This window comes from Pecten maximus, chromosome 13, assembly GCF_902652985.1.
Source record: "Pecten maximus chromosome 13, xPecMax1.1, whole genome shotgun sequence".
In the NCBI taxonomy this organism is placed as follows: domain Eukaryota; kingdom Metazoa; phylum Mollusca; class Bivalvia; order Pectinida; family Pectinidae; genus Pecten; species Pecten maximus.
In genome coordinates, this window is record NC_047027.1 from 16174158 (window position 1) to 16202063 (window position 27906).

Here is a 27906-nt window from a genome sequence, read left to right on the forward strand (position 1 = left end):
TGGTCAGTCCAACAGGAAGTGTGTGTTAATTGTACAGGTACTGGTCAGTCCTACAGGAAATGTGTGTTAATTATACAGGTACTGGTCAGTCCTACAGGAAGTATGTGTTAATTGTACAGGTACTGGTCAGTCCTACAGGAAGTATGTGTTAATTGTACAGGTACTGGTCAGTCCTACAGGAAGTGTGTGTTAATTATACAGGTACTGGTCAGTCCTACAGGAAGTGTGTGTTAATTATACAGGTACTGGTCAGTCCTACAGGAAGTATGTGTTAATTATACAGGTACCTGGTGTCCGAATTAAATGATTCGAAAGAGGTGACTGAATTTGGGATCTCACCTTTTCTTTCTTAATCTGTTTTTTATCTAACGCCCCCATTGACACTGCCCTGTTTTAGGTCTGGAGTTTAGCGGTGGTCTCGGTAATGACGATGACAACCGGATATTGGTACTAGTTGAAGTGGAAACCCGATAAACAAACAAGGACAGGAGGTAAGTTTATCCAATATTTACCATGTTTATCGTTGTTGTATTAAGTAGATACTCTGCGCATGCGTTTACATGGAACCAAGCTGCTGACAAGCAGTGAAAATAGATTATTATTGGTATATGCCAACTGCAAGTAGAAACAAATTGACTCCGTTAGATTTGGAACACACAAAAGCAGCATTGTACTGTTTTTAAATTAACGGCATCGCTGCCATGATCATGTGACTTTTGGATAAAATCAGATCAAAATCTATGAACATGTTACAAGTTGCTAGTGTTCAACTTTGAAACAGTTAAGGCTTGTCTATGCACGACACGGCCTTGACCTTTGAAGCCTAAGACACAACGATGTCCGAAGTATACTAATGCTTGACCTTTGTATAAAGCTTGATAAAAATATGTCAAAAAATTAAGTTACTAAATGTTTCATTGAACTGGGACGAGACTGACATGGACAATACTACATGCCTCTCCTACCATTCTATAGCGATGGCATAAAGCCGGTCTGGTTAATCATTGATTGTATCGCTATTGAATCACAGAAAGTTTATAGTTGTCGCGTGCATGATGTTTTATATTGTTTACGCTAGTGTATGACATACAATTGTATTACACACCACGTGGGAGGTTGCAGTATACTGAAAATAAATGATATTTTGGGGAGTAGACGGGGCAGTTTCTACTTAAAATTGGTTAAAGTAATTGATTCGACATTGAGTTTAACAGATGAGATCACGATACTGGTACTTCGAACCAATCAACAACGGAAGCATTGTCTTAACTGCCACTCTGTTTACATTTTGATAGTGTACGCATTAAAACGTGCGCTTCATGATGTTGATAATGCTGAGGCAAAAGAATCAAATTACCATGTTTTTTAATTAATTTAATTTTTTTTTTAAATTTCTGTCACATAATGATTATTATTTTGATTGGCTGAAAATGGAAGTCTTTCCAAAACTGTTCCATGGTTTTTTCTTTTCAAACTGAAAATCTCCTAATCTGTCGCTATTTATACTTATAAAGAGTTGCTTCGTTTACATCTTCGACGAAGAGTAATGGAAGCATTGTCTTAACTGCCACTCTGTTTACATTTTGATAGTGTACGCATTAAAACGTGCGCTTCATGATGTTGATAATGCTGAGGCAAAAGAATCAAATTACCATGTTTTTTAATTAATTTAATTTTTTTTTTAAATTTCTGTCACATAATGATTATTATTTTGATTGGCTGAAAATGGAAGTCTTTCCAAAACTGTTCCATGGTTATTTCTTTTCAAACTGAAAATCTCCTAATCTGTCGCTATTTATACTTATAAAGAGTTGCTTCGTTTACATCTTCGACGAAGAGTAATGGCGATAAAAAGCTTATTAGCTCTATGTTTTAGATTCAAAAGATAAAATAAAATATTGACACTGTAGTATTGGTTTAAAGCGGTCGTATTAAGAGCGCTGTTATTACATGTAATATATTTTATTATATGTATTGATATATATATATATATATATATAAATATAATGATATAATTTTGTGGGTGCCATTTTATGCAATTACGTGAGGACTATTGTGCCTGATTTCGGCTGTGTAGCATCTTTAAGGTTTCTATATTCAGTATATAAACGTCCAGTAAAGACAAAATAGACCACCCAATTGTGCCCCATACAGGTGGGTCTGTGGATGGTCAGTGCTGGGGTTTATTGCAGCTCCGTCACAGGTGAGTGACGCACACGGTTGTTATATACTGCGCTATAAACAGATCTACAGGTAAATACGGGTTAATGAACGTTGCCTTATTGAAGTACTGTTATATAGGTATACTGTGTGTTTACCTGTACACAAATCCACGGATATATAACATCTGATTACTGACTGACTGGACAGAGCTCGGCTATAGTCTCTTATAAGGTGTCTGTTGTTACTGTATCCATAAAACAATCTTCATTTCATTCGAACGCCATTTTATCTAGAGACGGGGAGGTAAGTCAGAATTCACATTCCATTTCAACGACCCCAAATCACCATGGGTATATAGTCTGGATACTAGACTATCAAACCTTTGTGCTCAAATGTTCATTTCGATTTTATAGTTGTTGATGTCTTGTATTGCAGTGGCTCATGACACGTTGAAATAGACATGGCAGAATATATTGATTTGAAATTGATTTCATTTCGCCTTGTGGATGGGTTATTGCATTCGTATATCTTTATTGTCATATCTCGTCATGTGCTAATACAATTTACGTTCCTACAATGATATGTACTGTGTACAGTATGTGTCGATAGAGTGCTGATAGAGACAACTCTTGGCGGGTAGAATGCATGTATTTCGACACCGCACTTGTCCACTGAAAGTTCGTAATAGTGGATGTTAGTTAAACTTGTTGACAATGCACAACAATCCCTCCATTATTTTAGTTTGAAGTCGTGTTGTTTAACGCCCAATTGACAGCTAGTTTATCATTAATATTTGGATAATATACACGCTATACATATGTGTTGAAGCATTTTGGTATTTAAGGGTGTGTTAGACTTCGTAGGTGTGGAATATACATATACATTTTAGGTGGGTATATAGAGGTGTACGCGAGCGAGCTATGGACTCATGTACCCTACAGTGTATTATATTTCATTCTTAAACTAACACTGTGACCGGAATTCGAATGTAAATGCATGATATAATATCTTAAATTCAAGTTTATATATTCATTTTATAATAAAACCTAAATTTTCACTCGATTAACAGTAATTTAAAAACCCTTTAGGTAATGGCATATGCCTTGTACAGTAATGTAGATGTCGGTTTAAATCCCTGCCAAATAGATAAGTATACGAGAAAACGGGCATTTAAATGGCAAAATTAAAAGGCAACGCACACCTACAAACACAACCCCATACACACCTCAATTGTATGCTTACATGAGTGTCGTGACTGGGTTTACTCCTGTATTTAAAATCTTGCATTGTGATCGAACTTAGACTTGGCTTGCACAACAATATCGTGATTTAAAATTCTTTCCGTGAATATCAGGTAACGTTTTAACAAAATGTCAACAAAACACATACTGATTGTTGTAAACATGTGCCAAAGCGCTGTATATTTCACGGTTATCCAAGTCGGAACTTATTCGCGGTTACTTAATATCATAAAACACCGCCTTGTAAACATTCTGCGGTAAACAGATGAGCACATTTATGAAATAATGTATATATATTCTACATTTTGTATCTATTGATAATTCAATGTATAGATTCTGAGCGATATGTTTAATGGCCGCCTTGGTTTTATAAATACTGCCGTGAATATAGCGAAAATAATTCCCCGCGAACATTACCAACTATACAGTAGGTATGGTATTGTTTTGTTGAGGTTTACCATCTGCACTCGATACTTTTATTCATCCGATAATCTGATAGAGACACAATATAACCGATAATCTGATAGAGACACAATATAACTGATAATCTGATAGAGACACAATATAACCGATAATCTGATAGAGACACAATATAACTGATAATCTGATAGAGACACAATATAACCGATAATCTGATAGAGACACAATATAACTGATAATCTGATAGAGATACAATGTAACCGATAATCTGATAGAGACACAATATAACTGATAATCTGATAGAGATACAATGTAACCGATAATCTGATAGAGCCAATATAACCGATAATCTGGTAGAGACACAATATAACTGATAATCTGATAGAGACACAATATAACTGATAATCTGATAGAGACAATATAACCGATAATCTGATAGAGACACAATATAACCGATAATCTGATAGAGATACAATGTAACCGATAATCTGATAGAGACACAATATAACCGATAATCTGATAGAGATACAATGTAACTGATAATCTGATAGAGACACAATGTAACTGATAATCTGATAGAGACACAATATAACCGATAATCTGATAGAGATACAATGTAACTGATAATCTGATAGAGACATAATATAACTGATAATCTGATAGAGACAATATAACCGATAATCTGATAGACACAATATAACCGATAATCTGATAGAGACACGATATAACCGATAGTCTTATAGAGACACAATATAACTGATAATCTGATAGATACACAATATAACCGATAATCTGATAGAGACAATATAACCGATAATCTGATAGAGACACAATATAACCGATAAATCTATAGAGACACAATATAACCGATAATCTGATAGAGACACAATATAACCGATAATCTGATAGAGACACAATATAACCGATAATCTGATAGAGACACAATATAACCGATAATCTGATAGAGACCCAATATAACCGATAATCTGATAGAGACACAATATAACCGATAATTCTATAGAGACACAATATAACCGATAATCTGATAGAGACATAATATAACCGATAATCTGATAGAGACACAATATAACCGATAATCTGATAGAGACACAATGTAACCGATAATCTTATAGAGATACAATATAACCGATAATCTGATAAGGACAGGATATAACCGATAATCTGATAGAGACACAATATAACTGATAATCTGATAGAGACACAATATAACCGATAATCTGATAGAGACACAATATAACCGATAATCTGATAGAGACACAATGTAACCGATAATCTGATAGAGACACAATATAACCGATAATCTGATAGATACACAATATAACCGATGATCTGATAGAGACACAATATAACCGATAATCTGATAGAGACACAATGTAACCTATAATCTGATAGAGACATAATATAACTGATAATCTGATAGAGACATAATATAACTGATAATCTGATAGAGACACTATATAACCGATAATCTGATAGAGACAATATAACTGATAATCTGATAGAGACACAATGTAACCGATAATCTGATAGAGACACAATATAACCGATAATCTGATAGAGACAATATAACCGATAATCTGATAGAGACACAATATAACTGATAATCTGATAGAGACACAATATAACCGATAATCTTATAGAGACACAATATAACCGATAATCTGATAGAGACAATATAACCGATAATCTGATAGAGACTCAATATAACCGATAATCTGATAGAGACAATATAACTGATAATTCTATAGAGACACAATATAACTGATAATCTGATAGAGACACAATATAACCGATAATCTGATAGAGACAATATAACCGATAATCTGATAGACACAATATAACTGATAATCTGATAGAGACACAATATAACTGATAATCTGATAGAGACAATATAACCGATAATCTGATAGAGACAATATAACCGATAATCTGATAGAGACTCAATATAACCGATAATCTGATAGAGACACAATATAACCGATAATCTGATAGAGACAATATAACCGATAATCTGATAGAGACACAATACAACCGATAATCTGATAGAGACAATATAACCGATAATCTGATAGAGACTCAATATAACCGATAATCTGATAGAGACACAATATAACCGATAATCTGATAGAGACAATATAACCGATAATCTGATAGAGACACAATATAACCGATAATCTGATAGAGACAATATAACCGATAATCTGATAGAGACACAATATAACCGATAATCTGATAGAGACAATATAACCGATAATCTGATAGAGACAATATAACCGATAATCTGATAGAGACACAATATAACCGATAATCTGATAGAGACAATATAACTGATAATCTGATAGAGACACAATATAACCGATAATCTGATAGAGACAATATAACCGATAATCTGATAGAGACACAATATAACTGATAATCTGATAGAGACACAATAGAACCGATAATCTGATAGAGACAATATAACTGATAATCTGATAGAGACACAATATAACCGATAATCTGATAGAGATAATATAACTGATAATCTGATAGAGACACAATATAACCGATAATCTGATAGAGACAATATAACCGATAATCTGATAGAGACACAATATAACTGATAATCTGATAGAGACACAATATAACCGATAATCTGATAGAGACAATATAACCGATAATCTGATAGAGACACAATATAACTGATAATCTGATAGAGACTCAATATAACCGATAATCTGATATAGACACAATATAACCGATAATCTGATAGAGACACGATATAACTGATAATCTGATAGAGACACAATATAACCGATAATCTGATAGAGACACAATATAACTGATAATCTGATAGAGACACTATATAACCGATAATCTGATAGAGACACAATATAACCGATAATCTGATAGAGACAATATAACCGATAATCTGATAGAGACAATATAACCGATAATCTGATAGAGACACAATATAACCGATAATCTGATAGAGACAATATAACTGATAATCTGATAGAGACACAATATAACCGATAATCTGATAGACACAATATAACCGATAATTCTATAGAGACACAATATAACCGATAATCTGATAGAGACACAATATAACCGATAATCTGATAGAGACAGTATAACCGATAATCTGATGGAGACAATATAACCGATAATCTGATAGAGACAATATAACTGATAATCTGATAGAGACACAATATAACCGATAATCTGATAGAGACATAATATAACCGATAATCTGATAGAGACACAATGTAACCGATAATCTGATAGAGACACAATATAACTGATAATCTGATAGAGACACAATATAACCGATAATCTGATAGAGACACAATATAACCGATAATCTGATAGAGACACAATATAACTGATAATCTGATAGAGACACAATATAACTGATAATCTGATAGAGACACAATATAACCGATAATCTGATAGAGACACAATATAACTGATAATCTGATAGAGACACAATATAACCGATAATCTGATAGAGACACAATATAACCGATAATCTGATAGAGACACAATATAACTGATAATCTGATAGAGTCACAATATAACTGATAATCTGATAGAGACACAATATAACCGATAATCTGATAGAGACACAATATAACCGATAATCTGATAGAGACACAATATAACTGATAATCTGATAGAGTCACAATATAACTGATAATCTGATAGAGACACAATATAACCTATAATCTGATAGAGACACAATGTAACCGATAATCTGATAGAGACAATATAACCGATAATCTGATAGAGACACAATATAACTGATAATCTGATAGAGACACAATATAACCGATAATCTGATAGAGACATAATATAACTGATAATCTGATAGAGACATAATATAACTGATAATCTGATAGAGACACAATATAACCAATAATCTGATAGAGACACAATATAACTGATAATCTGATAGAGACACAATATAACTGATAATCTGATAGACACAATATAACCGATAATCTGATAGACACAATATAACCGATAATCTGATAGAGACACAATATAACCGATAATCTGATAGAGACACAATATAACTGATAATCTGATAGAGACACAATATAACCGATAATCTGATAGAGACACAATATAACTGATAATCTGATAGAGACACAATATAACCGATAATCTGATAGAGACACTATATAACCGATAATCTGATAGAGACACAATATAACTGATAATCTGATAGAGACACAATATAACCTATAATCTGATAGAGACAATATAACCGATAATCTGATAGAGACAATATAACCGATAATCTGATAGAGACACAATATAACCGATAATCTGATAGAGACACGATATAACCGATAATCTGATAGAGACACATTATAACCGATAATCTGATAGAGACAATATAACCGATAATCTGATAGATACACAATATAACCGATAATCTGATAGAGACACAATATAACCGATAATCTGATAGAGACACAATATAACCGATAATCTGATAGATACAATATAACCGATAATCTGATAGAGACACAATATAACCGATAATCTGATGGAGACAATATAACCGATAATCTGATAGAGACACAATATAACCTATAATCTGATAGAGACACAATATAACCGATAATCTGATAGAGACACAATGTAACCTATAATCTGATAGAGACATAATATAACTGATAATCTGATAGAGACAATATAACCGATAATCTTATAGAGACACTATATAACCGTTAATCTGATAGAGATATGATATTACTGATAATCTGATAGAGACAATATAACCGATAATCTGATAGAGACACAGTATAACCGATAATGTGATAGAGACAATATATTCGATAATCTGATAGAGATACAATATAACCGATAATCTGATAGAGATATGATATTACTGATAATCTGATAGAGACAATATTACCGATAATCTGATCGAGACACAATATCACCAATAATCTTATATGGGCACGATATAACCGGTAATACGCAGAAGACACAAAGGAACGTTTTGTAGATGAATCACGAGTTCCTTCATATCATTTACTAATGGAAGTTCTTCCTTACGAAATGAAAACTCATCTAAGCCACTATTTATATATCATTAGTCACGCACTAGAATTGTTACCTATTTAAAACACACCGACGTTCACTTCTGAGCCACTCCAGATTATATAGCCAGTGTCGTGTGGTTGTCGTGGAAGACATTCACTCAGTTTATAATCGGAATCTTTCAAACTTAACAACCACAAAGGTAAGTTCTATAGAACAAACAAAGTAGAGGTCAAATTATGTGGTGTTACTACGGACAAAGTTTCAAAATACTCACTGAAAGTTAAAAAGTATTTAAATTCAAATGACAGCCATTTACGTTATGATGGGCCGATTGTTGATTCCATCATTATTCCGGCGAAAAAGAATTACGTTGGAAAGGTTAAACGTACAAATTATTAATTCAAATTCTTTGCATATTTGCATATTTCTATGATAGAATTGTTGGCTATTGATTAGAAGCTAGTGGATTGACTCCGGATATAAAAAAACTGACCAATCGTAACACATGGTGTTTATTTCAATCCATTTTGTTAAGATAACAGCCGGGTTATATTGATTTCGTAAGAGTTTCTGAGATAGGCGATTCGGTGTATCTTATATCTTATATCGACACCAGGACATTTGTTTATGTTATTAAAATAACACACAACTCCATATGTTGTGTCGTGTCTAGCGCATTTTTCATTAACTGTAAGCGAAAGTGAAAGTATATTAAGTACAACGTATTTACATTGACTTCAAAAGTAAGTGAAAGTAGATTATTGAGGTGTTAATGTAATAAAATATGTCTGTGCTACATTGTATCGAATTTTACATAATATCAAATGTAACGTATAAGTACAAGTAACTACGACGAAAATAGCGACAATATGTCTATTTTTAGATTAAATCTCACCACCCTCTCACGATTCCCCTTGTCACACGCCCACCAACGTTATATCATTACCCAGATATATGGTATACAGTTTAAAATAAGGACCTATTATCTTCACTGAAATCTAAATATAACTGCTTTCATGTGTAATATGGTACTTCTGCGACTCAACATTTCAATAGTCGACCACAATTATCTAGTATATTCATACAAAATATTTAATTTTAGATTATATATCCCAAACGCCAGAGTTTTGAAGAATACATTAGAGACATAATTATCCGCTACATTAACATATATGAGGCTAAATAGATATTTAGGTTTATTAAGGTACAACTTGAATGTATGAGAAAAAAAGCGCAAAGAGCTTCATATCATAAAGTATACTTGGGTACACAACCCCTTTGGAAATTCACTTTTTATAGACGAACTCTTTGTTTGAAAACATTACGTCACTGTGCCTCTCAAAAGCGATGTTACAGACGTATTATCTGCTGATAACATCAATCTTAAAGCCAATGGAAAATTCTTGATACAAGTAAGATTCGAATATTTTATTATATCCCCAGCGACACTTATATTACGGCCTGTTCTAGAAGTTTAAATGACAATTTTCAATGAAGTACTATTAAAGTCATAATCATCTTCCGATATAACCTATATGAAATGTTATTTAAAAAATTATACAAATCATATTTTTAAAAACTTGTGACATCAAACAGTAATGTATATACCAGAAATTAGTTAAATACTTTACATAAAACAAAAATAGTGTCTTGGCCTAAACTCTTCTGTACAGCCCTTGAAATACTAAATACATGAATCAAGAGCGTGACATGAAACACATATTAAATGCTTTGGCCTTATAGCTGCCATTGTTATAGCTCTGGGTCCGCACAATTGAACCTTTCTGAATATATACTGATAAATAATTCACACCCGGAAAACTTACGATCTTATTGGTGTTAATCATCGATTAAACACTTGACGTCTTGGGAATACATTGAAATCAACTAATGATTTATTTCAGTGTAGTACATGTAACATACCTTTTTTTTTTTTGTAATCTCATTCGATGAAACCATTTGATGGATTATGCAACAAGACCCATTTTGAATAGGCGAGATTACGTATTGTGATTTTGCCAACGGTCCTGTCATTTGGCGACAAATTTTATTTATTTATGTACAATGTATTGTATTATATGCTAAGTGTGAAAAGTTATGGTAATGATATCTCTCATCCTGTGTTTGATCCGGCACTACGGTTTTAGTTTATATATTGACAAAATGTCAAATTTAAAATGCAAATTTTACATGAATTATTTGAATTTCAATACTGATTCCAATCAAACCTGCCGGATAGTGGTTTCTCATGTACACAAGAATAAATCGTGCTGTATCAAACTACAAGTTCTTCATAAAAGGCGACTCAAATTGGGGCCCGTGAGGAATCGGGGATTTTCTTCCTTCAAAAGTCTTATATTTAGGGGACATTGAAAATGCCAAACATATCGGCTGCCACCAAACATCTTTATCCTGTCTTTTTGTCCTTTTTTCTTGTTTCTCCCCTTCTTTCCTGACTGCTGCCTTGTATGCCTTTGTTGTTGTCCTCTATAATTTTTATGTGTCTCCATGACAACCGTCCTCTTACTACCCTGGTTGTTGCGAGGACGTTAAACCCCTAAAACAACCTAATCAAGAATTGAGCTCCTGGTATCGTACAAGTGTGTGTATTTACTTTTATCTCTAAGTCGTATTTGCAGACAAACGGCGGAGCGTGTTAGTCAGGGCTTCACTAGTTAGCTTGGTGAAGACTTCATTCAAACCTTCTCTTTACATAAAATACAAATAAATATGGTCAATATTTTTTCAATTCATAGCAAGGATGTACCTATTGATATTGTAATTGACTACCTTTCGATAAAAACCACCAATGTTCCGGTATTCTCACAATATCTATTTGAGTATGTGTTGTCGCGAAGTTTTGAGCTTACTGGATTACAAGAAAACTTGGACCTGGATTAAGAGCCCTGTAAGGGCATTGGTAAAGCATGTATCTCGATACTGACGAACACAGTTTGTAAATCTACAGTCAATTGAAGATATTTGAAATATTGGTCTTGTATTGATTAACGGGTCATTGCTTTTAGATTAGGTCGTCAGAATTGAAATAACCGGAAAATATGTATATTTAACAAGTAGTAAAAGCTATAATCTTTTCATTAATATGACAGTTTTATTCTCAAGATAAACCAAAGTTCTTCAGTATTCGGTCCTCAGATTATTATTAATTCGACCCGAAGTATCACTAGTTACCGCAAAGACATACGATATTTGTATATAATACGCATTGTTCCTGCTTATTTCGGCGCTAGTTTCATTACATGTAGGCACAAACGCTCATCTATTCATCGTTCAGATATAAATATCATCAATAGAAAGTGTACGGGCACAAGATTCGGTTTCACATTGTATATCGTCCGATCACAGCTCCGCGGAACTGATGCCGACATTATAGTGCTACCTCACTGAAACATTCTGTCAAAGACCAGCACCAGCACACCGCACGCCAACGAGCGAATCAGTCATCAATACTGAGTGTGAGAAACGCTTAGTTTCAGGAACGTCTGGTCCTTAGTTTCACTGACATGTATTAGAAGGACAAATAGCTGTAGGATGGAGTTTACATCTTTTCTGTCACAAAATAGTGCCATCAGCTTATTTACCTTTTAGACAATCCTTTTTATTTTGAAATAACTTCTGCCTATATAATCCTTAAGTTCTTGAGGCAAATAAAATATATTTAAATAAAAAAGATATGATGACGTGGGACACGGGTAGTTAGTACTGTAGTCCAGAACTATCAGGACGAGTATAGTGTTATCAGGACGAGTATAGTGTTATCAGGACGAGTATAGTGTTATCAGGACGAGTATAGTGTTATCAGGACGAGTATAGTGTTATAAGGACGAGTAAAGTGTTATCAGGACGAGTATAGTGTTATCAGGACGAGTATAGTGTTATCAGGACGAGTATAGTGTTATCAGGACGAGTATAGTGTTATCAGGACGAGTATAGTGTTATCAGGACGAGTATAGTGTTATCAGGACGAGTATAGTGTTATCAGGACGAGTATAGTGTTATAAGGACGAGTATAGTGTTATCAGGACGAGTATAGTGTTATCAGGACGAGTATAGTGTTATCAGGACGAGTATAGTGTTATCAGGACGAGTATAGTGTTATCAGGACGAGTATAGTGTTATAAGGACGAGTATAGTGTTATCAGGACGAGTATAGTGTTATCAGGACGAGTATAGTGTTATCAGGACGAGTATAGTGTTATCAGGACGAGTATAGTGTTATCAGGACGAGTATAGTGTTATCAGGACGAGTATAGTGTTATCAGGACGAGTATAGTGTTATCAGGACGAGTATAGTGTTATAAGGACGAGTATAGTGTTATAAGGACGAGTATAGTGTTATCAGGACGAGTATAGTGTTATCAGGACGAGTATAGTGTTATCAGGACGAGTATAGTGTTATCAGGACGAGTATAGTGTTATCAGGACGAGTATAGTGTTTTATATTGATCGGACACTATTTACACAACTCTACATACAGGCAAGATAGTTCTGTTCCAATATTTGATATAAGCTCTCATCGTTAAATTGTACTACACTGCCTGATCAATAAAGACTACTATGTTCAATGTAAAATGTAGATCGATATACGATGATAAAGATCTTATCGCGAGGGAGAGTTGTACTTAATGGTCCACTGATTCAAACGTAAAGGAGTTTGTTAAATCACCAATATATATATATATAATGGATATGTCTTAAAATAGGAATTAACAATAATTCTGATTTGGGGAGAGTGCTTTATGGTAGATAAATCTGCCGTAAAAGACCCACGTGTATTGCCGTCAGATATCTCATTAAAGAATCCCTACGTCATGATATAGATCAAAACTGATTTGTACCTTTAACTGGTTCGTACTACTTGCACCGGAACAAATAACACACGTGGTCTTAACGAATGAACTCACATACAACATTTGTATTGCTTGTTTTCTTTTAAAAGCAGTTGGCCAATATCACAAGATTTGAGTAACCCTAGCCACATCAGTTTAAATTATACGCGTGTGTACATGTGTCATTATATATTTACATATTTCCTATTAACTTATATCGATTTTCCCCACATTTACACAATATGCTCTGACCCTGCTGACCTTGATAGTGTTAATTATTCATAACTAACTTCCTCCTAATCATCGTGTACTTAGCTAAGCTCACTACCTCGGCGAGCCATACGAGAGTTTGTACAGATGGTAGTTGATGCTCTTGGTTAATGCTAAGCTGTTTAGGGAGTGGTGCGTCTTGTTCGCCCGTTATCAGTATAATGTGAAAGAGTGGTGGCCTGTTGTGTGTCTTCGGCGGTGGACTTCACTTCAGTGAGGTAGCACTATAAAGCCGGATCTGTTCCGTGTGGGGCCGCGGTGGCCGAGTGGTTAAGGTGTCCCGACACGTTAACACTAGCCCTCCACCTCTGGGTTGCGAGTTCGAAACCTACGTGGGACAGTTGCCAAGTAATGACGGTAGGCCGTCGGTTTTTCTCCGGGTACTCCGACTTTCCTCCACCTCCAAACCTGGCACGTCCTTAAAATGACCCTGGCTGTTAACAGGACATTAAACAAAATAAACCAAAAAAAAACTGTTCCGTGTTACCACAAGGAGACAGGTACATGTACTACCATACTACAGCCTCTAAAAACACACACATACAATACACTTATGTCTCTCACACAAGGGAGGCTGTACTTCAGTGCCATAGCTAATGATAACCAGTATATAAAACCCAACCTAACCAATGACTTGATACAATTTCGCCTCAAGGTTAGCTCTAGTGGCGAGCGTCCATCATAACCAGCTTTTACCTGTTTAGTTTGGAATATTTGTTACAGGTAGTCCTCGTAATATCACATACATCAAGTGACTATAAAGGTCCCTGAAAGGATATATTTTTAAATAATGAATTCCAAGAAAATGGCTTTTAATTTTTTTTAAATTCGATAAAAGGAATTCATAATGACTTCAAAGAAACCTGTATTTCGAAATTGTTCCTAGCGTGCACATGACAATGACGTCTATATATAGAAACAGTCATGCTCACGCGGACGAGATTTCATGACGCTTCCGCGTCAATATTTGTAACGTTGCCTGGTACCAGACCTAATCAAGCCGAGCTGGAACACGAACCCAGTCATAATTTACCTGTACAGGTGTATGACTTCAGCTGTGTGTCCATGTATAATGTATATAGACTATCGACCTGAACTCGGTGAGGAGAGGCGAGAGATTTGCGAAACAATTGCTATGGTATGAAATGATAAGCTGTCAGTCCCTGGTAAATACGGAATACATTTTAATAGATTTTTTCACCTGGCCACAATGTAAATTTATAAATCCCATCAACCTGTCAATACGTTGTCAGTAAAATAACCATATACATTAGTAATACAAATGTATTCGTATTTATTCCGGAACAATAAAAACTATTTATTGTAAGTGTACAAATTTTGAAGAAAAAACCCACTATATAGAGAAGGGAAACTTGTAACAAGAAACCCTAAAAAAATCCGTTTGTATTAAATAACTTGCTTTCTCCAGATTATATTTCAATTGATTTTATTATTAGCCCACCATCATCAGGTTCTTCATATGATGACTCTACAGTAGTGTGGTCGGGGAAAACATATAAATCCTAAAACACTAAAAGTTTGACTTTAACAGAGCATGTATATTGGACACTTGGACACCGAACGCCTAACGTATGGTCGCCTTCTAGCTTCCGGCTAGAGGGAATTTCCCTTTAGCTCAGTCGGTAGAGCGGTGGACCAGTAAGCCGAGGGTCGCGGGTACGATCCCAGCTGGCAGCACACTAATACTCCTTGAACTTTTACATTGGTGCCGCAGACCACTCCAAGTGAAAGCAAGAGGCTTCCTTGGAGAGAGAACCTGGGTTGGTGTGTTCGGGGGCGAACACGTTTGAAGGAGGGAGTAGTGTAGCAGGCCGGGTTTTAATTGTAAATACTGTACATAATTGTATGGTCGCCTTCTAGCTTCCAGCTAGGGGGAATTTCCATTTAGCTCAGTCGGTAGAGCGGTGGACCAGTAAGCCGAGGGTCGCGGGTTCGATCCCGGCTTGCTGTACACCACTACTCCTTGAACTTTTACATGTATATGTAGGTGTTTATTTGGCGGCTAACTCTTGATAACTTGACTCCTGAGATAAACCCGCGATGAATGGGTTAATGTATTGCCTGTATGTATATTTTATCTAAGAGATCGACTACTATAAAGTCAGGCAGAAAGGTAAGGGAAAGTCTCAGATCCCAAGTTTGGAGGTCGGGGGTTAGGTTATATTTTAACCTGTCCGTTACCCAAAGATGGAAACAAGACAAACACAAACCAAAAAAACACCAAAAAACACACCCCGATTCTGCAGGGGACTAAACATACACCATCATATGGCTTCTCAATTCCCTATGACGTAGAGTATGTAATAGTATGTACTCTGATAAACATTCAACTCGTCTGACCTGCACCATTGGATTGCTCAAGTCCCTGTGACGTAGAGCATGTAGGAGTATGTTATCCACCAAACATTTCATTCGTCTGGCCAACACCACGGGATTACTCAAGTCCCTGTGATGTTAAGTATGTAATAGTATGTACTGTGACAAACACTTCACTCGTCTGGCCAACACCACGGGATTACTCAAGTCCCTGTGATGTTAAGTATGTAATAGTATGTACTGTGACAAACATTTCACTCGTCTGGCCAACACCACGGGATTACTCAAGTCCCTGTGATGTAAAGTATGTAATAGTATGTACTGTGACAAACATTTCACTCGTCTGGCCAACACCACGGGATTACTCAAGTCCCTGTGACGTAGAGTATGTAGTAGATAGAATACACACCTTAAACATATAATTCGTCTGTTCCAAAATATGCACAATGACATTGATTCGCGTGTCCCTGTGGATTATAATTGAGTGTGTTATGCTTCATTCCAGACCAAGTTTATTGGCGCATTGGCATAGGTGCTTTAATCATAGACTTAAACTATCGAACACCACAAAGTCATTCACCTTGTTGGCAGGACTTCTCGTAAATTGCCAATTAGGGCTCATAGAAGTAGAGTTGCATAACAGTCGTTTTGGTTGGTTAACTGAAATAAATTGAAATGCAATTTATAAATATTTTACCAGAGTAGATGTGTATACATTCGGACTGGGTTTTATCTTGTTATTTACTTTCGTGTAGTTTATGATCATGGAGCGCAGCCCTGGTGGAGAGTGGTGTAATTAAGGCCTATAATCTATATCATTTGAGTACGAATAAGGCGCTTTACCCACAACCAGTTATTATGTGCCCAATATAATATTATGGAATAATAACTCTATGAGATTATATTCTTGATAGAAATTCAGCATCGTTGTTTTCACCCTTGACGTATAGAAGGGATGATGATCCTGATGTGTATCGACCTTCGTACTTATTTGAGGACCTTTCACGTTTTATCCAAGTTTAGAGATACTTCATTTTATCTATACAGAATACATAAAGTATCTGTTCAAATCGGGTCAAGTATTACTAGCTCGTATATTCTTGAGAGTTGTTCCACTCGCACCCAATGATATTGTCAACAACCTATCAATCAATCCCTGGCTTTACAGGAATGTATTGACTCTTATACTGGATCTCGGTGTGAAAGGATACGTACGTGTACGTATCATGTTGATCTCCCAGAGTGACTTCCCTTCTTTTCACTCTGTCACTTATTATAGCGATAAGCCTGACACCCGACGGGTTCCGAGGACGAAGAAGCATTATTACTAAAGCAATACATGTCCCCTACTGACCCCTGATAAAATAATAACAGTGACCTTGACTAAAAAAAAACCCCTGAAACTCGAGCTTGAGCTCTAGGTACTCATGCTAACGCTACATACCAACTTTCACCAACATACTCTCATGGTACCGTGAAGCATGACTGAGAAGTGTGCAGAAAATTGAGTGGACAGACGGACAGACTTGTAAACGAATGGGGAGAAAACCTGTAATCCGTCAGTTTCACCGAAAGGGGACTAATAACTCACACTTTTTGTTTTTGGTAAAGCTGTTTTAATGTTTTTTTGTGATTTTGTTTACAAGTAGTTCATTAAGTCGTTTTTAAATTGTTCTCTTTTCAGATTATAACATACTGAAGGACTAAAGTAAAGAAAAATCAACATGGGTCTTAGTTGTTCCGGAAAGGTTGGGATGCTCTTCCTGATCATCATAAATATAATATTCATGGTAAGTACCGCGTTTTACCTTCATAAAGTAACTATTTTGAACTTGATATTAGTAAGTGTTGATATTGTCTTTGTAAATATTGACATTGAACGATATTTGATACGTAATAAACATGACCTTTGATAGGTATCACCTTGACCTTTGGTAAGTATCACATTGAGCTTTGTTAAGTGTCACCATGACGTTTGATAAGTATTACCCTTGAGTTTTAGCAAGTATTGACGTTGACTATTTTTTCGTTCCTAAAATGCTTATCACTATTTTTACATACAGATAATAGTAAAATTTTGTAAAATGTCAACACATGGTGATACAGTGATTTTGATTTCATACATAGAAAATGTTACACCCGGAAATTTAATTTTTCGTTGATAAGAACCACAGGTCAAAACGAAATAATGTACGATAAAGTAGGCAACATCCGAACATTGTCTTGTTTTTTATTGATATATGTAGGTAGAATGGCCGAATGTACGAAATATTTCTTTCATCGACGAATACAAATTGGAACTGAAATCGGAGATACATTTAAAACCTAAGATATTGCCTGCACGACATGACTACATGTATTTAACATCTTGTGTATGTGATTTTTATTGCATTACTGCAATGAAATATAAAAAAGTAAAGAATAATACAAACAGAACAGAAAATCCTAGAATTCAACTGTTTTGCGAGAACCTGGTCCCGTCGGTAAAATATTTTTGTCTCTTTTGTTTTAAGTTGCTCGGCCTCGGGTTGCTAATTCCGGGGATCCTTGTCCAGGTCAACGTTGACATTGTCAATGACAAAGTCATGCCGCTCCTCAACCAGTTGTCACTAGGCGGTCTGACGTTCGGAAATGCAGCGAATGGTCTCTCTGTAACACTAATTATACTGGGAGCTTTCATTTTATTGGTGGCTGCATTGGGAGCGTTTGGAGCTTGCTGCAAAAACAGATGCATGCTTGTTGTGGTACGTATGATAACATGTATATATACTCCTGGTCCTAGCAAACGCAACATCCATCGAGATATTCAATCAAGGTTAATTTAATGTTTTATATTCATTTTAAGACTATTTCGCAAATCTCTGGCTTCTTTCATAAAATCTCTGATTAAATACAAATTCGGCATAAGCAGTTCTAACTTTTACATTTAGTGATGTCCTCTCAGTTTCACTTTCATATACCTTACACTTAGAGTGGTCAGAATAATCTAATCTGTAATATAAATGAGTCAATCAAAACAGCCCCTAGCTTTCTATGCGGATATCCTATTTCAGTCTACCTCTTAACTAATGATTAACATTATGATTCCCAACAGTCTGATCTACCAATACTGTCCCATGTTATGCCTGTATTGATTATGTAAATATGAAATTCTCATTTTTGTCCTGTTTCATCAATATTTCTAAACTTAAGGAAACCCAACATAAATTTCGCCATAAGGATGGTTGGCGGAAATCAAGAAAAGTTCCTTAATTTAGCATTGTTTTTTTTATTTCTTAAATCCAATAATGCATAAGGATAAGGAACGATGATAGAAAGCGGGCCTTAGATACCAAGGACCAAATTCTATCCTCTATTACATCTGTAGATATTGTGTAATTTTGAAATTCTGTTATTCTTATCTGATTGTTTGTCTTTTTCAGTATGCTATCATCGTTGCGGTGTTCTGGATTGCACAAATTGTCATTGTCATCTTGTGGTTTGTCATGCGTGGTAAGGTAAGTAACATACTTATTGTCTCTCTTCATTGTCATCTTGTGGTTTGTCATGCGTGGTAAAGTTGTATACGTATTGTCTCTCTTCAATGATTTAGAAATGTATTTGAAGTAACTTTTGCGTATTTGTGCGAGTATTCTCTGTTGTTTTTATTATTAAGATTCCACAGACAGAGAACTGTTAAAATGACCCTTGTTCCGTGGTAAAATTTAGTAACCTTATTTACCAACAAAGTACAAAAATACAAATTCCTTCTAAAGTGCGTTCTTTATTTTCGAAAACCGTATCTTACAAGCGATGGAAGTAGAACCAGTTTACCTGTACATGCAAAATAATGCCCTTACCAAGACGACTCCCCCTCCTGAAAAATGTATTGGGCGTTTTTGAAGAACGAAATAAATGATTATAATCATGTAATGGAATCACGGCGGGCTGTAAGGAACGGTTAGGAATGGGAATGGGGGACAGATGAGGTGGCTGCGTTGTGCTGTATCATTCAGTAATAATGCCAACATTTTCGACTATGTGACCTAATCTCGAATGAAAAAAGTTTCCATTTCAATAATTAAACATGGGGAATAAAATGTAACTTTTTCTCCTCACAGCTGGAATCCGAAGCCAAGGCTCAGCTTTTGTCACAGTTACAAAATAACTACAAACATGATGATTTGACGTCACATGAACTCTCTACTGCCTGGAACTACTTGTCAATAGAGGTGAGATATTACAAACACTAATGACAAAAGTGCAGTGTACAGATACTTTCAAGAAATGATGTGGCTATCTAAAGTCTTATATATATGTTTATGTATATGCATATATGTAGATAACGATTTGAAACATTGATTTATTTTTATAATATATGGATTTTAGTACTTACAGGCTTAAATTTTACATATCTTTTGCTTACTCTATACGTATAATGATAAATTGGTAAAACCTATGAAAAGGATATGCCTGCTGTATCACACCGCATGTCGTCAGACACGACTAACTGTGGGTACTTTGAAGAATCTGGGATTTCCTTCCGTGTCTTTTATTTATCTTCTGGAACACTTGAAATCTTAAATCTTTACTTTCCTTCTTCACTTCTTTGTGTTTCTGTTCTTTCTTTTCTTAATGTATCAATAAAATATATCTACTAGAGTGCTTTTAAGAATTAAACATTTTCACAATTAAGTAGAATAAAAGAAGAAAGCAGATAAATCCAAAGTATTAATACTTAAATTGGAATAAAGATACCATATGTACTACACCTACCGCTGGATGTGATACATTTTTGTGCACACTTTGCAATATTTCGTCGTCACAGCAGAATTCTAAAATACACTACACACAGACTACACACATGCATTACGCATTCAGTGGAGTTCATCCTTAAATGGCCATAACTGTTGACAGGACGTTAAAAAAAGAAGAAAACCAAATTCATGAAATTGATACATGATATATTGGATTTGTTTTGGATTATCTGACATAATATTGTTCTGTTGGTAATAGTTAATCACGAACCCATGTTTTGTTCATATACTTTACTCGTTTCATAAATTTTGAGTTGGAAATACTAATGTATTTTGTAATATCTGATTGTGATGGCAGGTGGTCGTTTGGTCACAGTTAGTAGTATCAACTCTATTGAAGTACTCTCATTTCTTTACAGTTGAAATGCTGCGGTGTTGATGCTGTCACTAGTGCTACTAATGACTATGATGGAAGTGTGTGGCAAGCCGGAACTCCAACAGCTCAGATACCGAAGGCTTGCTGTGGCGCCACTGTCAGCGATTATACCACCTATAGCAACGCAGCCTGCACAGATACGGTTACATCCGGGTACTATGCTACTGTAAGTATGACCAGCAAACCGAAAATGCTAAATAACTCTTATCTGATCATGTTACCTGCGCCCAAGCGGAGGGATCGGTGGTCACAGAATACCCCTGGCGTCTGGAGAAATTAATTGTTCCTATCGAATAAATTCAGGGCTTTCCAATCAAGTAGGTTGTAACAAAATATTGTTGAGAGGAACAAGTGAAATACTATGAAAATTAGGAATGGGTAACAAGAAGAATTCAGGGCAGTTCTCGGTCTGTTTACCATTAATCTGATTGGCTGGGTCATTTCCATGAATATGTTATGAAACTACCGAGGGGTTATTATGGGATGTTTAAGCGATTCAGCCTATTTACCTTTATAGAAATTACAATTGTTTTTGTCTTCTAATCTGTTTTCTAATTTCTAATCTGTGCATATTTCTTAATAGTCATTTGTTACAGTCGATGCAATACATTATCCATTATGTTATATTGCGCTATCTAGCCATAAAATTATAAACTTATCATTATTTACTTTGTCTAATGACAGGGTTGTTACCAAGCAGTCTACGACAAGGTGATGACATACAGCAACTGGTTTATTGGAGTCGGCATCACCCTTCTGGTTATAGAGGTAAATACAAAGTTCGGCGTGGCCTTCGGGTGGTTCGGACTGTTCTCGGAATTGTGTGGATTTAAATCAAATTATTTCACTTCACGTAATTTTTTTCCATCAATATTCACTTTTAATGTTTGTGAAGTGCATTTTGATCTGTAAATATATTCGTTTACCATAAACACATTACCTTTTAAATTGTAATTGAAGTGTGATTGATATGTTTAACCTCGTGTGTATTTGATATGATGTGAAAATATTATTTTTTGTGTGTGGAATTTAACAACTGTGGTGTACATTATGCGTGGAATGTTTTATTTCCGTTCGAATGACAACTCCCGGTTTATAGAATAACATTAGACAAATCCCCGGATTCGTTTTACCTCTTCCTTTTCTCTCAGTGATATATTTGCAGCCCACCGAAATATATGAGTTATTTTACATCCAAGAAAGTTAGTATGTGCCATCAGGTCAATTAGCCACTTATAGTATTTTCAATACGAACCAACCTAAAAAGTTATTTTACAAATGATGTAAATTGTAATTGTAACCATACCAATAGTTGGTAAGCAAACAAATCTGATACAGTGGTGTACAGTTTATGTGTTTACAATAACATTTACGGGGTTAATTTAAGATTTCTGTTTTAACTAAAAAATTGGTAAAAATGAAAACATAATGACACGCCTTCGTCGATTTTATTGGATTCAGTATAAAGTCCTTAGTATGAAAGGAAATGTTATTGAAACTCCAGTCTAATTTAGAGACATTGCCAGCAATGTACGTAAACATTGTGGTTACACGTTGTTGTACAAAGTCCAGCTAGTGGGAATTTCCTTCCATTTTAGTCTTAGGGTGCACAATACGAGAGCAATCTGTCAATGGTTCGAGCCCATTGTAGTCTAAGTATTTTTCATTACTGTGTAGTGCCCCAGGGACGTGTTCCCTCGGACTACAAGTAGGATGTATGCTGATAGAGCTAGATAGAGGGACAGATATTTCATAAATTCTTCTAGTAAGAGACATATATCGACAGATAATCCTATAAGATTGCTGTGATAAACAATTCCTAGACACGGTTCCAGGGAATTCCTCCCGATATTACATAAGGATATTCGTTTTGAGGTCGCTAGTTCGAGCCCTAGTGTGTTCACGGTAGTTTTAATAAGGCTTTGATTTCTTGGTCATCAATAACAATAGATGCCTGATTCCCATGTTTTGTAAGAACACGAGCACAGTTAGAAGATCGTATAACACCTTGATAATAACATAACACGACTTCATTAACATGATATTGTTGCCCTGAAAATACACTGACTAATTTACTAACAGTTTTTGTGTGCAAAACTTAATATTTTTCAGATTTGTGCTATCATCGCCGCTTGCCTGATTTGTAAACAGGCAGGGGAAAAGGACATGATGGTGTAGATGGTCACGTGGCTGGTAATAGTCACGTGATAGGATACGTGTTAAGAATTGTTCTGGTATATACTTAATTTGTTTTATTATCCTTATCAATTGTTGTGGAGTTCTCTATGGATTTAGTAAGAAGGTAGTCTTCCATATCAGAAAAAGTGGGATATTAGTACTTGCTAATACAAGATAACCGCGTTTATTCAGGCCTACTCATATGTAAATAACCTACTTGTTTGTTATATTCTAAATGTTTTATCTATATTGGGAAATATTTTAATTGCCGGGATTTACAATTGTTTGATGTGCTTTAATCTTTAGTTTAATATTTCGGTACATATGAAATGTTGCCAGCATTTTGTAAAATGAACAAAATGCTTATGAATTTAAACAATAATAAAAATAAATGTTTCTAAAACTTGTTAACAATAAATGTTATATAAACTTAATAACAATTAATATTTTAAAACTTGTTTTCATCTAAAACCTTTATTGAACTGATGTAGTGTTTTTCTGTTTCAGATCATCTGCATGGGTTCAGTAATAATGTTAGTAAAGGAATCAGGAAGAACGGGTATAATGGTGTGATAATAAGACTAGTTTAGTATTCTATTTATCTTTATTGCGAGCATGGAAATTGCCATATTAATTACTGTAAAATACTTCTTTCGTTAATGAAAACTTGTTAAATTTATGTTTATGCTTAAAGCGTACTTTGCCATTATGTGTAACAAGTTGTTAAGTTATTCCTGTCAGGTACTAGAGTTCAGATATATTCACTCGTTCAAGGCATTGGCGTTGTGTTTAAGACATTTATTTATGATTAATTATCCATTGTCTGTTATATAATCAATAGTACCACAAGATTGTGTTATTTCTTAAATTTCACATTACAAAAACATTATTTATATATATTGTGATGACGTCACTGTTTATGACGTCACACTTGTATTTTGACGTCATATCTTGCAAACATATGTTTTCAAGGAGTTTGTATTCATATCCAGTTATCATTCCTTTGATTCGATCTATTTGTGTATATAATATCCAATTTGATTATTTTTTTATTGTTATTTAATATTCGTCCAAATCATCGGACATTTCCTGTTGTGCTTACTATCCATACACGGATTTATGAATAATTGTCATTTCACGTCCTGAATTGATTCACGAAAGTAGTCATTTTTTGTATCTAATGAGTCAGTTTCCGTGCTATCTATTGACGGAAATCAATGAAGCAAATAAATAAAGATAAAATGATTTATAACTGATAATTTGTTTAAGCAAGGAAACATCGTAACAATAATAATGTATTTTTATCGACCACAAACTAGAACACTGACAGTAAAATGTGGTTTATTGCATGTCATATAATGTAATGTATAATTATAGGATCGATATAATAAATATAGCTCTTCTCATGTGTTTTCAAAGATCATTATTGACACATTCATTGAAAAGTTCTGTCCAGAACCTGTTTCACTATCAATATCTACAATGAAACTTCAAGAATGAGCTTCAACATAACTGACAGAAGGACACATAAATATTATGGTGTTCTTTCATTTGCTTTCAATGATTACATAATACAATTACATGAACGACTTTTTGCACAATAACAAATATTTAAATGCGTTCTTGTAATTCCAATATGAGATGACACTTACAGTTTAAAGTTAACAAATACGTTCTATATTTAGTTTTGGTTAAGTGTTCCAATGTCAAAATAATCGAAGAAAAAAAATTTAACAGCACAAAACTTGTCATGACAATTAAAGTTCTATAGATCCTGTTCAAAAAAATAGTCACGGAAGAAGGACATACCTGCTATGAACAGATAAGTTTGCAAACAAGAAAACGTGTGTTATGGTTCAAGTGCTCGTTGTCACGTGTAACGTATTTATGTGTTTTATCTATGTAAAGTACATGTATTGTTGAATTTGTTATTCACAGATATTGTACTTGTGTGATATTGATTAACATGTATTCACATGTAAAGGAACTTTAAAGCAACACAAATCTGACTTTTAATGAATGGAGTAAAATATTTTGGATTATTAAGGTGGACCTCTTTCAAACATTCGATGGGTATATAGCGTACTTGTAAGGATAAACAACACAATAATTTTTCTTTCACTCAGTTTCTTTCATACTATGATGAATGAAATTATAGCTGAACTCGAGAAAAATGTAGAATTTCGCAAGCTTTTGTAGTACTCGTTCATTGGTATTCGGCCATGTTTTGTGAACGTATTTATTGTGAACATTTATTTCGTGGGTGCCAGAGGCATAGAACAGATTCGAAAGGGGCAAGAATAAATACCAAAATCAAGTGTTCCAGTTTGTCTCAAACATTCTGTTTTTCTGTATTTTACATGTGTTTGTGATCTGCCTTAAATCTCTCTTACATAGGGTGTGTCCATTGGTATTCTATGCTATATTGTTATCATTTTAATGCTGGATGGTGAAGAAAAAAATACTTCATTTTGAACCTGAGGTATTAGTATGCATTGATGCTTTCAATGATGAACTTTCATAAGTGTGTAAAACATTTGTAATGATAGAAAATAAATTTTGAGGAATTTATTTTCATATACACCAGATGTATTTCTGTAAAACCTGTTCTGGTTGACGTAATATTCAGGTCAACCTCGTTATTTATTATATATTGTATTTCTTATCGCAAACTGTACAGGTTTAGATATACTTACAGGTTAGATATCATGGCAATGCATTCCCTCATATGGCTCGCGATTGTTGTATTTTTAGATAAAAACTCGTCAAATTTAATTTGCCAAAGCAATAAATTCACAATCATCAGACTGCAACGGGGTGGAACAACTTTTCGTGTTTTCCTACTGACGCATATGCTTCGATGAAATTACTATTTGGTGCCTAATTCGATTACTTTATTCAGAGAAAATCCCGATGAAGTTCAATGTTAGGGGACGACATTGTTGTATGGTGTACAAACATTATACTTCGATACTGTTGATGGCGACCAGAGGAATCTAGTCTGACTATGAATATCTACTAGAGGCGGGGTAGGGGTAACTAAGGAAACAGACGCCAGAATACGTCATTGTTCAATTAAATTACTTAAGCGTATACAATTGTTCCCATTGTTGTCTGGTTTTTGTACCGTAATTGTAATTAAGTTAATGAACATTTGGTTTGTTTTTTCTGTTACACATGCGCAGTTAACTACTACACATTGTTATTGTTATACACTTGATACCATTTTTATTACTTTTAATGAACATACCTGTTGATGTGATGATAATGACGCTATTTCAGTTATGCAGGTATTTGTCAAATACTCATCTTATTAAAACAATACCTGTAATTGTCGATACAGCCATAATGTAGATTTCACATCTAATGTTCTATTTCTTTAACATCCCGGATGCTGTTAAATAACACAGGTTCTATTCTAAAATCAGTGACGCTGCAGAAGGAATATATATAATAATTTCAGGCATTTTTATCAAATAATCGAAGTGCATTTTAGATAATAAATTAACGTTGTTTTAGAACTCATTTTAATTGTTCTAGCATTACGTCTTACATAATATCATAATTGCTGGCCTGGATGGAAGCGCGCCGATATGCCTCTGAGGGAGGAAACTTGAGTTCCCAACGGAAGTCCACATTGTCGGACAGACTGGCCGATATGCAATACTTTTCCTTCGTACAAACAATTATATCCACGAGTAGAAATTGTGTTCCCAGATGATATTTAGTATTTCAATGATTGTAGGGTTTTCCCGATTTGTATTTTAAGAAATCTGAACTGTTTCGTCTACCAGGTGTAGAGAAAGTGTTTTTCTGCGCCACTCTATTTTCATGATTCAGGAAATGTTTCGATTTATTGTATTTCAGACATAAAGTACTGTTGCTAGTTATCTTGTGTTCTCGTCATTATTTACAACATACACTGATTAGTCGAACCTCGTAATCTCGAAGTTATAAAAAAAAACCCCGAGTATTCGATAAAACCGAGTTTATTTCAAATATAATATCAATTGTCAGGACTGAATGTTAACTTCGAGTTAAGCATAGTATTGGGGTTATCAGAGTTCGAGATTACGAAGTTTGACTGTATGAACATACAAGCAAGGAACTCGTGGCATAAATCAATTTAAAAATTTAGTGAAAGGATGCTCCGGTCCGTACGACCTTAAAGATATTTACTTCAAGCTTTAAAACATTTTACAGGAATTGTG

General features: G+C 34.7%; 1 protein-coding gene across 5 annotated transcripts; it reads left to right on the forward strand.

The window, feature by feature from the left end:
• Positions 1 to 469: 469 nt before the first annotated feature.
• Positions 470 to 27585, forward strand: LOC117341127 (tetraspanin-9-like). 5 transcript variants are annotated; one of them, XM_033902970.1, is made up of 9 exons: positions 470 to 491; positions 18030 to 18135; positions 18859 to 19089; positions 19768 to 19842; positions 20446 to 20556; positions 21501 to 21683; positions 22202 to 22285; positions 23630 to 23751; positions 24203 to 27585. In XM_033902970.1, the coding sequence occupies exons 2-8, from the start codon at positions 18070 to 18072 to the stop codon at positions 23693 to 23695; spliced, it is 816 nt and encodes a 271-aa protein (XP_033758861.1). In that variant the 5' UTR covers positions 470 to 491; positions 18030 to 18069; the 3' UTR covers positions 23696 to 23751; positions 24203 to 27585. The 5 variants fall into 5 exon arrangements, with proteins under 5 accessions (XP_033758861.1, XP_033758859.1, XP_033758858.1 ...); XM_033902968.1 differs by lacking the exon at positions 470 to 491 and adding an exon at positions 2182 to 2253; XM_033902967.1 differs by lacking the exon at positions 470 to 491 and adding an exon at positions 2260 to 2466.
• The last annotated feature ends 321 nt before the right edge of the window (positions 27586 to 27906 follow it).